Here is a 15,038-nt window from a genome sequence, read left to right as displayed (position 1 = left end):
TATTTTACTTTTTTAACAATGTGCTGTTGAGCATTTTAAACTTTATTAATGGAAGACTGTTTTCATTTGGTTTTAGTAACTTAAAATACAAGGGGAAGATCTTACTTAGGCAGTAGATGTCTTAATAAAGAACACAAGCTCTCAGTTTTTATCTTTTAGCTAAATAGCAGATATACAGAAGCCTAAAATTGAGCATACTTTATTTTTATTTATTTAAGAGCAGATGGAAACTTTTATTATTCTCAGAGTTCTAAGGTATTGTAAACATGAAATAAAAACAGGGTGTTATTAAAAAAAAACATAGAATACCAAAGAGAAGTTATACAAATGTCCGGTATTTTCTTATAATATCTTTCTAGCTTACTTTTTACATTTGTATCTCAAAATATTTCAATTTAATTGGGTGTAATATGTATGAAAATGATTTAAATGCTGCTATATAGAGATACTTAATAATAAAACACCTTTCATTTTTATAATGCATTAAGCTCATCAGGTGCTTTTACGTGTATCATTTATGGATAATACTCTCTTGTGCATACACACACACACATATAAGTATTTGTTATTTAAATATCTTTATATACACTCCCACTTGTGACCATGCAGGTTATACAGATCTGTGATATGTCTTATTCACAGAGATAGTGGTGTGAATGGTAAGCCCCCAAACTGGGCAGTGTACAACCTTCACAACTGCACATGGCCCATCAATATACCTTCCAATGCAGTGTTCCTCCTCTGTGATTGGGGAAACAGATATATATACAATCAAGTATAACTGATGTGATAAATGCTAGTTATGGTATAATCTAAGTATTGTAGACCCAGAGGGGGAAAGGAGTAGTTCCTTTAGAGGATTACAGAAATTAATGTAATGAAAGAGTTGACATTACTTGAAGAAATTCCATATTTATATTATATCAATATGATATTTTTTTAAAGGAATTATAGAGGCTGAATTGTCTACCAAGAAATTAACTCAGAAAATTGGTTATCTCTGGTTTTAGGGAGTCCCAGCTTAGAGTGGACAAGGGCAGCTTGCCTTATCTGCCTTCCTGAGTCTGTCTGGATTTCTAACCCTCAAGTTTTTATTTCTTAAAATGCCATTGTCACTACTTGGGTTAACCTTGATATGCTAGGTGAGTGTGAGATAGATAGGCAAGAAGATTAGAATCTTTTCTAGGTTCCATGGATTGCTTAAGATGATATCATGTGGACTACCATTCCCTGATTTCAGAGTAAAGTTTCTGTTTATTCTCAGAGAAGAGCATAAACCACCCTTAGTTCAGGTCCTTGCTAGAGATCTCAATTTTATTAATCAATAGCTGGGTTGAGAGAAACAACATTTATGGACCATCATTCATCCGAATCAATATTTGACAAATTGTGTTTGGCTGAGGCTAATCATGAGAGAGATTTTTTGGCCCAGAAATGACTACTCTTGGAATATGTAAATAAGGATCTCTTAATCTTACATTAGCTGGTGAGCTGAGCATCACTTTATGGTGTGTGTCTTATTGTTAACTGAATATGAATGAATGAAGACTACAAGGGGCCAGGACAAAGAGACTGAGGAGGGTTTAGAGGAGAGACTGGATGCGTAAGTGGAGACATCATGGAGTTCCTTGTAAGTCATTCCTGGGGAAACAGTGGAGTTGTGTGGGGTCACACTGCCCTTCAGAAGGTTCATTCTGGCTGCAGAGTGGAGGAAAAGATGGGAGAGATACAGGTGTCCTCGGAGAGACCCAGGAGGAGAGGAAGGTTGGGCTGGACCAGGTAACAAAGGGCGGAATAGAACCAGCATGAGGATAAATTCAAATTGTGATCAGAAAGCACAACCATTGTGGGTTAGGAACATGTGGTTAAAAGAGAGGGACAGAAGAGAGAGAAGGAGGTCACAGATGGCCCCCAGGTTTCTTTTCTTCATTTTCTATGTATCAAATACATGGTTTTAAAGATTTATTTATTTCAGAGAGGGAGAGAGAAAGAAAAAGAGAGAGAGAGAGGGTGTGCCAGCAGGGTCAAGTGCAGAGAGAGAGAATCTCAAGCAGACTCTGTACTGAGCATGGAGCCTGACTCCAGGCTTGATGTCATGACCCTGAGATCATGATCTGAACCAAAACCAGAGTCGGATACTTCTCTGAGGGAGTGTCCCTGTATCAAATATTTAGAAATCGGTACAGTGTGCCAGATGCCTTTCTAGACACAGAGGATGCGGTGATGAGCAAGATAAACAAGGTGCCCTCCCTTTTCACATTCTAGTGGGAGAGGCAGACGATATGCAGATAAACAAATATACCTATTTTTGTTAACTGGACTGCAGTTATCTCACCAAAATGGTGGTTGGTGGTCTCCCCCCGATGAAGGAGATCAGAGAGAGCGTGGGTGGCAGAACACTACAAAGATTAGCAGTGGTTCTTTAGATGGATTTTTTGGGGGAGGGGAGACAGAAAATTCTGGGTAAAATTGTAAATCACACGATATAGATAGTGTATATGTTTTTTTTTTAAATTTTATTTTTTATAAACATATATTTTTATCCCCAGGGGTACAGGTCTGTGAATCGCCAGGTTTACACACTTCACAGCACTCACCATAGCACATACCCTCCCCAATGTCCATAACCCCACCCCCCCTCTCCCAACCCCCCTTCCCCCATCAACCCTCAGTTTGTTTTGTGAGATTGAGAGTCACTTATGGTTTGTCTCCCTCCCAATCCCATCTTGTTTCATTTACTCTTCTCCTACCTTCTTAACCCCCCATGTTGCATCTCCTCTCCCTCATATCAGGGAGATCATATGATAGTTGTCTTTCTCTGATTGACTTATTTTGCTAGGCATGATACCCTCTAGTTCCACATCGTCGCAAATGGCAAGATTTCATTTCTTTTGATGGCTGCATAGTATTCCATTGTGTATATATACCACATCTTCTTTATCCATTCGTCTGTTGATGGACATCTAGGTTCTTTCCATAGTTTGGCTATTGTAGACATTGCTGCTATAAACATTCGGGTGCACGTGCCCCTTCGGATCACTACGTTTGTATCTTTAGGGTAAACACCCAGCAGTGCAATTGCTGGGTCATAGGGTAGTTCTATTTTCAACATTTTGAGGAACCTCCATGCTGTTTTCCAGAGTGGTTGCACCAGCTGCATTCCCAACAGTGTAGGAGGGTTCCCCTTTCTCCGCATCCTCGCCAGCATCTGTCATTTCCTGACTTGTTAATTTTAGCCATTCTGACTGGTGTGAGGTGGTATCTGATTGTGGTTTTGATTTGTATTTCCCTGATGCCGAGTGATATGGAGCACTTTTTCATGTGTCTGTTGGCCATCTGGATGTCTTCTTTGCAGAAATGTCTGTTCATGTCTTCTGCCCATTTCTTGATTGGATTATTTGTTCTTTGGGTGTTGAGTTTGCTAAGTTCTTTATAGATTTTGGACACTAGCCCTTTATCTGATATGTCGTTTGCAAATATCTTCTCCCATTCTGTCAGTTGTCTTTTGGTTTTGTTAACTGTTTCCTTTGCTGTGCAAAAGCTTTTAATCTTGATAAAATCCCAATAGTTCATTTTTGCCCTTGCTTCTCTTGCCTTTGGCGATGTTCCTAGGAAGATGTTGCTGCGGCTGAGGTCGAAGAGGTTGCTGCCTGTGTTCTCCTCAAGGATTTTGATGGATTCCTTTCTCACATTGAGGTCCTTCATCCATTTTGAGTCTATTTTCGTGTGTGGTATAAGGAAATGATCCAATTTCATTTTTCTGCATGTGGCTGTCCAATTTTCCCAACACCATTTATTGAAGAGGCTGTCTTTTTTCCATTGGACATTCTTTCCTGCTTTGTCGAAGATTAGTTGACCATAGAGTTGAGGGTCTATTTCTGGGCTCTCTATTCTGTTCCATTGATCTATGTGTCTGTTTTTGTGCCAGTACCATGCTGTCTTGATGATGACAGCTTTGTAATAGAGCTTGAAGTCTGGAATTGTGATGCCACCAACTTTGGCTTTCTTTTTCAATATTGCTTTGGCTATTCGAGGTCTTTTCTGGTTCCATATAAATTTTAGGATTATTTGTTTCATTTCTTTGAAAAAAATGGATGGTACTTTGATAGGAATTGCATTAAATGTGTAGATTGCTTTAGGTAGCATAGACATTTTCACAATATTTATTCTTCCACTCCAGGAGCATGGAACATTTTTCCATTTCTTTGTGTCTTCCTCAATTTCTTTCATGAGTACTTTATAGTTTTCTGTGTATAGATTCTTAGTCTCTTTGGTTAGGTTTATTCCTAGTTACCTTATAGTTTTGGGTGCAATTGTAAATGGGATTGACTCCTTAATTTCTCTTTCTTCTGTCTTGTTGTTGGTATAGAGAAATGCACCTGATTTCTGTGCATTGATTTTATATCCTGACACTTTACTGAATTCCTGTTCAAGTTCTAGCAGTTTTGGAGTGGAGTCTTTTGGGTTTTCCACATATAGTATCATATCATCTGCAAAGAGTGATAGTTTGACTTCTTCTTTGCCAATTTGGATGCCTTTAATTTCCTTTTGTTGTCTGATTGCTGAGGCTAGGACTTCTAGTACTATGTTGAATAGCAGTGGTGATAACGGACATCCCTGCCGTGTTCCTGACCTTAGCGGAAAAGCTTTCAGTTTTTCTCCATTGAGAATGATATTTGCGGTGGGTTTTTCATAGATGGCTTTGATAATATTGAGGTATGTGCCCTCTATCCCTACACTTTGAAGAGTTTTGATCAGGAAGGGATGCTGTACTTTGTCAAATGCTTTTTCAGCATCTATGGAGAGTATCATATGGTTCTTGTTCTTTCTTTTATTAATGTGTTGTATCACATTGATTGATTTGCGGATGTTGAACCAACCTTGCAGCCCTGGAATAAATCCCACTTGGTCGTGGTGAATAATCCTTTTAATGTACTGTTGAATCCCATTGGCTAGTATTTTGGTGAGAATTTTTGCATCTGTGTTCATCAAGGATATTGGTCTGTAGTTCTCTTTCTTGATGGGATTCTTGTCTGGTTTTGGGATCAAGGTGATGCTGGCCTCATAAGATGAGTTTGGAAGTTTTCCTTCCATTTCTACTTTTTGGAACAGTTTCAGGAGAATAGGAATTAGTTCTTCTTTAAATGTTTGGTAGAATTCCCCCGGGAAGCCGTCTGGCCCTGGGCTTTTGTTTGTTTGGAGATTTTTGATGACTGTTTCAATCTCCTTACTGGTTATGGGTCTGTTCAGGCTTTCTATTTCTTCCTGGTTCAGTTGTGGTAGTTTATATGTCTCTAGGAATGCATCCATTTCTTCCAGATTGTCAAATTTGTTGGCGTAGAGTTGCTCATAGTATGTTCTTATAATTGTCTGTATTTCTTTGGTGTTAATTGTGATCTCTCCTCTTTCATTCATGATTTTATTTATTTGGGTCCTTTCTCTTTTCTTTTTGATAATTCTGGCCAGGGGTTTATCAATCTTATTAATTCTTTCAAAGAACCAGCTCCTAGTTTTGTTGATTTGTTCTATTGTTTTTTTGGTTTCTATTTCATTGATTTCTGCTCTGATCTTTATGATTTCTCTTCTCCTGCTGGGTTTAGGGTTTCTTTCTTGTTCTTTCTCCAGCTTCTTTAGGTGTAGGGTTAGGTTGTGTACCTGAGACCTTTCTTGTTTCTTGAGAAAGGCTTGTACCGCTATATATTTTCCTCTCAGGACTGCCTTTGTTGTGTCCCACAGATTTTGAACCATTGTTCATTTGTTTCCATGAATTTTTTCAATTCTTCTTTAATTTCCTGGTTGACCCATTCATTCTTTAGAAGGATGCTGTTTAGTCTCCATGTATTTGGGTTCTTTCCAAATTTCCTCTTGTGATTGAGTTCTAGCTTCAGAGCATTGTGGTCTGAAAATATGCAGGGAATGATCCCAATCTTTTGATACTGGCTGAGACCTGATTTAGGACCCAGGATGTGATCTATTCTGCAGAATGTTCCATGTGCACTAGAGAAGAATGTGTATTCTGTTGCTTTGGGATGAAATGTTCTGAATATATCTGTGATGTCCATCTGGTCCAGTGTGTCATTTAAGGCCTTTATTTCCTTGTTGATCTTTTGCTTGGATGATCTGTCCATTTCAGTGAGGGGAGTGTTCAAGTCCCCTACTATTATTGTATTATTGTTGATATGTTTCTTTGATTTTGTTATTAATTGGTTTATATAATTGGCTGCTCCCACGTTAGGGGCATAGATATTTAAAATTGTTAGATCTTCTTGTTGGACAGATCCTTTGAGTATGATATAGTGTCCTTCCTCATCTCTTATTATAGTCTTTGGCTTAAAATCTAATTGATCTGATATAAGGATTGCCACTCCTGCTTTCTTCTGATGTCCATAGCATGGTAAATTCTTTTCCACCCCCTCACTTTAAATCTGGAGGTGTCTTCGGGTTTAAAATGAGTCTCTTGTAGGCAACATATAGATGGGTTTTGTTTTTTTATCCATTCTGATACTCTGTGTCTTTTGATTGGGGCATTTAGCCCATTAACATTCAGGGTAAGTATTGAGAGATATGAATTTAGTGCCATTGTATTGTCTGTAAGGTGACTGTTATTGTATATTGTTTCTGTTCCTTTCTGATCTACTGCTTTTAGGCTCTCTCTTTGCTTAGAGGATCCCTTTCAACATTTCCTGTAGAGCTGGTTTGGTGTTTGCAAATTCTTTCAGTTTTTGTTTGTCCTGGAAGCTTTTAATCTCTCCTTCTATTTCCAATGATAGCCTAGCTGGATATAGTATTCTTGGCTGCATGTTTTTCTCCTTTAGTGCTCTGAATATATCATGCCAGCTCTTTCTGGCCTGCCAGGTCTCTGTGGATAAGTCTGCTGCCAATCTAATATTTTTACCATTGTATGTTACAGACTTCTTTTCCCGGGCTGCTTTCAGGATCTTCTCTTTGTCACTAAGACTTATAAATTTTACTATTAGGTGACGGGGTGTGGACCTATTCTTATTGATTTTGAGGGGGGTTCTCTGCACCTCCTGGATTTTGATGCTTGTTCCCTTTGCCATATTGAGGAAATTCTCTCTAATAATTCTCTCCAATATACCTTCTGCTCCCCTCTTTCTTCTTCTTCTGGAATCCCAATTATTCTAATGTTGTTTTGTCTTATGGTGTCACTTATCTCGAATTCTCCCCTCGTGGTCCAGTAGGTGTTTGTCCCTCTTTTGCTCAGCTTCTTTATTCTCTGTCATTTGGTCTTCTATATCGCTAATTCTTTCTTCTGCCTCATTTATCCTAGCAGTGAGAGCCTCCATTTTTGATTGCACCTCATTAATAGCTTTTTTGATTTCAACTTGGTTAGATTTTAGTTCTTTTATTTCTCCAGAAAGGGCTTTTGTATCTCCCGAGAGGGTTTCTCTAATATCTTCCATGCCTTTTTCGAGCCCGGCTAGAACCTTGAGAATCGTCATTCTGAACTAGATCTGACATATTACCAATGTCTGTATTGATTAGGTCCCTAGCCTTTGGTACTGCCTCTTGTTCTTTTTTTTGTGGTGAATTTTTCCGCCTTGTCATTTTGTCCAGATAAGAGTATATGAAGGAGCAAGTAAAATACTAAAAGGGTGGCAACAACCCCAGGAAAATATGCTTTAGCCAAATCAGAAGAGATCCCAAGTCGTGAGGGGGGAGAAAGGGGATAAAAAGGTTTAGAAAGAAAAAAAAAACAATTAAAAAAAGAAAACCAATAAAGAAAAAATATAAAAGGGAAAAAAATATATATATATATATTAGATAAACTAGTTAAAAAACGTTAAACAAGAAAAGGGTAAAAGTTAAAAAATTTAGCAGAAGAAGAGAAAAAAAAATTGAGAAAGAAAAAAAAAATTAACTGCAAGGCTAAAGAATCATGGGGAGAAAGCCATGAGTTCCGTGCTTTGCTTTCTCCTCCTCCTCTGGAATTCCGCTGCTCTCCTTGGTATTGAAACTGCACTCCTTGGTAGGTGAACTTGGTCCTGGCTGGGCTTCTTGTTGATCTTCTGGGGGAGGGGCCTGTTGTAGTGATTCTCAAGTGTCTTTGCCCCGGGCGGAGTTGCACCGCCCTTACCCGGCTGGGCTGAGTAATCCGCTCGGGTTCGCTTTCGGGAGCTTTTGTTCCCTGAGCGCTTTCCGTCGAGTTCCGGAGGGCGGGAATGAAGATGGCGGCCTCCCGGTGTCCGGCCCGGAGGAGCCGAGAGCCCGGGGCCCCACTCTCAGGGCGCCCTCAGAGAACAGCGCCCAATGACTCCTGTCACCCTGCCTCCGGCCGCGCTCCGAGCTGACCGAGCCTGCGACCGGTTCAAGGTAACCCCGAGCTTAGAGCTCACTCCTTGGCTCTGTCTCTGTAGCCGGCTTCCCCGCTCTAATACCTGTAAGCTCTGCGACACTCAGACACCCCCGATCCTTCTGTGACCCTGCGGGACCTGAGGCCACGCTGACCCCGCGTGGGCTTCAACCCGGTTAAGCCTCTGGAGCGAGGTCCCTCAGCGGAACAGACTTTTAAAAGTCCCGATTTTGTGCTCCGTTGCTCCCCCGCTTGCCGGGAGCCGGCCCCTCCCCCCGCGGTCTATCTTCCCGTCGCTTTGGATTCACTTCTCCGCAGGTCCTACCTTTCAGAAAGTGGTTGATTTTCTGTTTCTAGAGTTGCTGTTCTTCTTCTCTTCGATCTCCCGTTGGATTTGTAGGTGTTTGCAATCTTTAGATAAGCTATCTAGCTGATCTCCCGCTACCTGAAGTAGTCTCAGCTGCTACTTCTCCGCCATCTTGACTCCTCCTCCAGTGTATATGTTTTTTAAAGAAGTTTCCAGGACTTATTGGAGGAGGCACCATTGGGGGGAGGGCCGCTTAAGAGGTTGTGACATTAATTCCCATGAATTCCCAGGACAAGTAACAGTCCTCAGGCATATCACTGTTCAGGGAGGAGATTCATTCAATAGCAATATTGAAATTATAAGAGAAGGGATGTATTGATGTTGGATGGGGAAATGTTCAGATGGTGCATTTGGGTCGTTGATGTCATTCCCTCAAATGAGCACTTAGCAGGGAGTGCAGATTTGGGGGTAGGAGGCATTTATGTTTAGATATATTGCTTTTGTGATTAAATAAATCTTAAAAAAAAAAAAAAAGATATGTTGATTTTGTGATGCTGTGGCTCATTCATGTGGGGAAGTCAAGCTGCAGAGACCAGTCATTTAAGGTGGTTTTCCTGAACATTTCCCGGTAGATAAATGATGGAGTAGAAGCCACAGTTATTGTGTTTCAGGCCTTTAGGAGGTGTCCCCAAACTTCAAATTACGCACTAATGGGTAGCAGTTCTAAAAACAGAAAGGTCTCAATTCCAGGGTCACAAGTCTATTTCATTTCACCCCTCCCCTCTTTTTGCTTTTGTCAGCTCAGCTCTTTTATGACACATATAGCATACTAGTAATTTCCCTCTTATTTGGAAAAAGAAATAGGGTTACAATGAAGGGAAAGCAAGTGCACATATGGGGCTATTACTCCATATTATCCCACCTATGGCCTTTTAGCTCCTAGATGGCCCCTGAGACATAAAATCTTCATGTGCCTGTGAGTTCTCATTAACAGACAAGGGAATGTCTGGAAGGCTCTGGCTTGCCATAGGGAGGTGTCAGGAGATTATTAATTGCCTTATGCATTTAAATTCATTGAAAAGCAGAGCTAAATTTAGCCTGTTACATTACTTTAAACAGTTTGCTTTTATGTCAGGGAAATAGGAAATTCTTTTTGCTATTGCACTGTTGTCATGAGAGATTTACTTTGTAATTGAATGAGTTGTGATATATTTATATATCTTTATATTTGGAAATGGTGAAAAGCTTTTATGTCTCTTGCTATTATTCATTAAAATGGTGATGGAAAATTATAACTTCAAATTACCAACTGCAAAGATTTCCAAGGACAAATATATAGATTTTTGCTTATATGTTGCCTTTATTTTGTGGTTGTATCTTGGATTATTAAAGTCATTCTTAGCTGATTTGCTCTTTATCATGAAATAACTAAACTTTTTTTTGGATAGGAGGAGAATGTATTTTATTGCAATAACCTCTTGCTTTCTCCTACATTTATACATCACCTTTAACAGGACTTAAAATCGTGAATCAGTAGATTACTACAGTAGTAGGAATGGAATGAGGCCTTTAAGACTGAGTTTCTAGAGCATGAGAACTGTGAAGTCTTTTCTGTTTTCTTTGTGGTCCTAGCTCTGGTTACTCAGTTCATGCATTTTGAATGATGGTTGATTTCCAAGCCACATGGTACTCTTATGGAAATGATCATACCGTGATCAATAGTCTGGATCAACCAAGGAATGGGGAGATCCGGTATATTGATTCTATCTCCCCATCTTCCCCCTTACCTCTTCCAACACTCCTTCCATCGGTTTTTCTTTAAATTGAGGAATAGTTGACCTGTAACGTTACATTAGTTTAATCAATTGTCAAGTACTTTTTCATATTGCTAGGGAAGATTTGTTTTTATTTTATTTTATTTTATTTTTTATTTATTTTTTTTTTTTAAAGATTTTTTTTTTATTTATTTATTTGACAGAGAGAGATCACAAGTAGACGGAGAGGCAGGCAGAGAGAGAGAGAGAGGGAAGCAGGCTCCCTGCTGAGCAGAGAGCCCGATGCGGGACTCGATCCCAGGACCCTGAGATCATGACCTGAGCCGAAGGCAGTGGCTTAACCCACTGAGCCACCCAGGCGCCCCAGATTTGTTTTTATTTTTAATAGAGCACAGTGTAGTCTTCTTTACCACCTAAGCTGAGAATGGAGCAATGAGAGAGACGCACATGGCATAGTTTGCAGTTTTGTCTCAGGGGCTGAGAGGGGAGGGGATTCACTGTGATTCCGTCTGTCCCAAAGCACTGAATCTGGGTTGTGTTTGGCTACAGAAGCCACTGGCAGCCTTCTCAGTGAAGAGCAAGCAGTCTTCCAGTGGTGGCAGGCTGTCTGGCTCAGAGCACAGACCTGAGAAGCTTCTTGGGCAGTGCAGGGAAACTGGTGGAAGGGCTAAATTATTTTTTGAATAATGGGGTTGGGGGATACAGTGTCGTCAACGCAGGAACAATAAGGTAAAAATCTGTAGAAATGGGACCAAGGAGTCCCATCCCACTAAAATATACACTAGTTAGAATTCCATTAACTCCTAAATTAAAGCAGATTTTCAAAGATTAACATTATGGCAAGATAATTCAGGTACTTCATGTCCTGGTTTCCAGAACTAAAAAGAGTTTTGGGGTGTTTGTGAGTAATTCACATCAATTCCAGTGTTCCTAGATTTTAAAAATCATTTACCGTGCCTTAGAGGATATTTTCACAGATCTTTCTGTTGGCTTTCTTGTTTCACAGAAGACAATAGAGAGCTATGTGGATAAACGCATGGGTACAACATATGGCCCTCCTGCAGGAAAGAAGATGACTGTTTTTATTGATGATGTGAATATGCCAATAATCAATGAGTGGGGAGATCAGGTATATTGATTCCATCACGTGGTTCATTTCAATTCAACATTGATTTATGCCTTGAGGAGTAAATATTTTCCCACTTTTTCAATATGCTGTTCCTCAATTCCAACAAATTTCATTATCTGGAAACACTCAAGGAGTTAGTTTCTGGGATGTAAAGGAGTGACCTTTTAATTCTGAAAGTTATCTTTCTTAGGTTACTAATGAGATAGTACGACAGCTGATGGAACAGAATGGATTTTATAACCTAGAGAAGCCCGGGGAGTTTACCAGCATCGTGGACATCCAGTTTTTGGCAGCCATGATCCATCCTGGGGGTGGACGCAATGATATCCCACAAAGACTCAAGAGGCAGTTCTCTATATTTAACTGCACGTTGCCTTCTGATGCTTCCATGGACAAGATCTTTGGTAAAATGGTGTCAAGGGGGTTTGGGGAAGCAAGAACATCTGCTTGCATTCCAATCAGAAAATATGCACCCAGAGGTCAACACAGAAGGGGCATTGGGTGGCTCCTTAGTCTTTACCCTTATCACTCACCAGTTGTGTTTATTTTTATTTTTAATTTTTTAAAGATTTTATTTATTTATTTGACAGAGAAAGATTGAGAGAGAGAGAGAGAGAGATCACAAGTAGGCAGAGAGGCAGGCAGAGTGTTGGGGGAAGCAGGCTCGCTGCTGAGTGGAGAGCCTGATGTGGGGCTCGATCCCAGGACGCTGAGATCATGACCTGAGCCAAAGGCAGACAGATGCTTTAACCCACTGAGCCACCCAGGTGCCCTACCAGTTGTGTTTATATCAGGATTTTGTTTCTATAAGGATTTATTATATCCTGAATTGGGTGCGTAGGCAGATCTTTTCTATCTTTGTTCTTCTTAAAGTAACTGTTGCTGGCTTAGGCAAGGTAGTGAAACATTAAATGAACAAGGAGATGATGAGATTGTTTCCTCATGGATATACCTATATGAGGTCCGGATTGATGGAATACCGTTCCAAAAGTTTGTATACTTTAACCAACCCACATAATGGTTTTGGCCAAAGAAATAATTTTGCCTATAGCAGAGATTAGCCAGAGTTTGATCTCAGAGTAATTTATAGGATTGAAATCAGGTTATTAGTTGATTAATTAGGTAGTATTTCAGAAATAATATTATTGAAGAAACACTGGCCCAGTAGATAACTATGATAGTTTAAGAAATGAAAAGAGTTTATAGGGGCACCTAGGTAGCTCAGTGGGTTAAGCCTCTGCCTTTGGCTCAGGTCATGATCTCAGATTCCTGGGGTTGAGCCCCGCCTGTGGCTCTCTGCTCAGCAGGGAGCCTGCTTTGCTCTCTCTCTGCTTGCTTCTCTGCCTACTTGTGATCTCTCTCTCTCTGTCAAATAAATAAAAGAAAAAGAAAAGAGTTTATAGTTGATTTTGTAGTTAACTCTTTGCAGAAAAAGAGTGTAAAATTAGGTACACATGGTGTTAGATATTAATTTGCCACTTCTGAAACTGCTGCTGAGAGAAAATTTATTAGGATTACCCTAATGAATTTCTGGCAGACTAAAATGTCATCTCAGCACCCCGAGCTACTGGAGTGTGGAAGTATCCGCCTTCAATTGCGGCAGTGGGCAAAAGTTTGGAAGCCAAATGATATGTGAATGATCTAAACCTGGGAAAAGTACGATGGACCAGAGAAAAGGACTATTATCAATTTTAATTATTCTTCTTTTTGCCTAGAAAGTTTTACATATAAAGTAAATTAAAATATTTTATAATGCATGGAAAGGCAACAACAGAATGGAGAAATCTTAGGGTTCATGAGACCTCCCTGTCTCTTATGTCTTTGTAAGGCAACTTTATATATTTATCATTACTCACTTAATAATATTGAATTTGTTCAGCTAGAGCTTGCAGTGGTAATTCTTAATCAACCTGCCAGTAGTCAAATGCTAACTGACTTGCACCTGTATCTATTTTTTAGATTAAAAAAAGCGAACATTAATATAAATTTCTTTGCTATGTGGCCATCTATTAAAATGTGTATAATATTTGTGCTAACTCTACATTATAATGGTTTTCATTTTAATTTCACTGTCTTGAACCATCACTCAAAATGTTAATGACTTTGTTCCTCTTTCAGGTGTTATTGGGAGAGGCTACTACTGTGCTCAGAGGGGTTTCTCAGAAGAAATGAGAGATTTAGTGATGAAATTGGTTCCCCTGACACGCCGACTGTGGCAGATGACCAAGATTAAAATGCTCCCTACACCAGCAAAATTCCATTACATATTTAACCTTCGAGATCTTTCCAGGATCTGGCAGGGTATGCTGAACACCACCTCGGAGGTTATCACGGAACCGGATGTGAGTGATACATAGGGAAACAAATGGCATTGTTATTTATTCTATGCCCTAAATACTATTCGTAATGTAATTTTTGTGGAATGATGAGATATTTTGGGATGTTTTAGCATGGATATTAATTTTTTGGGTTGTTTTCAACTGATATAAATAAGGGAAAAGTATGTCAGAATTTCTTTAAAAAATTCCATTAAATTAATTTATGTTTAAGGAAATAGCATACACAGTTATTTTCTAATGAATGGAATAAAAGAAGCAATTGATCTTATTTTCCCATTATAAGCTATTCTCCTTATACTAAATAACAGAAAGAACCACTATTGATTTTATTATGTAATAGTCTTCATAGTTTAAACTCGACATTTTTAACTTTAAAAAAGTAGCTATCTTTATAAACATTCAAAGTTGAAGAGACCATTTTATTGTTCATCATCCTCAATCTTTTCTTTCTAAGTAACTAGATGCACTAAAAGAATTATGTCTCTTGGTATAATTGAAAAGAGGCAGAAAACTAGAAAGTTCATTTGGCTGAAAAATGAGCATTTATACACACACTTGAATATAAAAGTTCCTAGCATTAAAAGAATTCTCTTCAAACTAGAAAACTTACGGAAAAATCCAGTATTTTTTTTCCCCCAAAGCTTGGCCGGTGTGCTCAGGCATAGGTAACGTTGGCTTCTCTAATAGCTTTTCATGGAATGGAGGAAGTGGTTAAACAAGTAGGTTTTAGGGCTTTGTCCGCATAAACACACAGGGAGAGTTGAGATATCCACCAGACTGTCACTAGGCATACCAAGTAGTGACTATAAAAAAACCCCAGCTTTGCCCCAGATGCTCACAAAGTAGGTAACGACAGTGGCTGACTCCAAGACAAGACATACCAGGAAAAACTCACACTCCTTGTTACAGAGAACAGAGAGTCATTTTACCAGCAGGGAACATTTTATCTTGATTTTTTCCCCTCAAATTTATTAACAAATTAATGGTAATACAGAATGCATGTCCCAAATATTATTTTCTTGAGTAGCCATTTTTGATGCTTACTTTAAATTACCATAAATAGTTCCAGCAATCATTGAATATATTTTACTAAGTTCCTTTTATATTTTGGTAACCAAATAACACTTTATCATTAGTAATTGAAAGGTTTAAAAAACCTCCTAACTTTCAGAGT

The 15,038-nt window shown here is 39.2% G+C and overlaps 1 protein-coding gene across 1 annotated transcript in view; it reads left to right on the top strand.

Annotated features, from left to right (window-relative positions):
• LOC111153413 (dynein heavy chain 5, axonemal) overlaps positions 1 to 15,038 on the top strand; it is a 238,313-nt gene that overhangs the window by 111,594 nt on the left and 111,681 nt on the right. Inside the window, exons 48-50 of the mRNA XM_022512429.1 lie at positions 11,403 to 11,525; positions 11,716 to 11,929; positions 13,644 to 13,867. Coding sequence (XP_022368137.1) covers positions 11,403 to 11,525; positions 11,716 to 11,929; positions 13,644 to 13,867 — 561 coding nt within the window. The remainder of the gene's footprint in view (positions 1 to 11,402; positions 11,526 to 11,715; positions 11,930 to 13,643; positions 13,868 to 15,038) is intronic.

This window comes from Enhydra lutris, unplaced genomic scaffold (assembly GCF_002288905.1).
Source record: "Enhydra lutris kenyoni isolate GAN:26980312 unplaced genomic scaffold, ASM228890v2 scaffoldscaffold32, whole genome shotgun sequence".
NCBI classification, from domain to species: Eukaryota; Metazoa; Chordata; class Mammalia; order Carnivora; family Mustelidae; genus Enhydra; species Enhydra lutris.
This window is presented reverse-complemented; position numbering and strand designations above follow the sequence as displayed.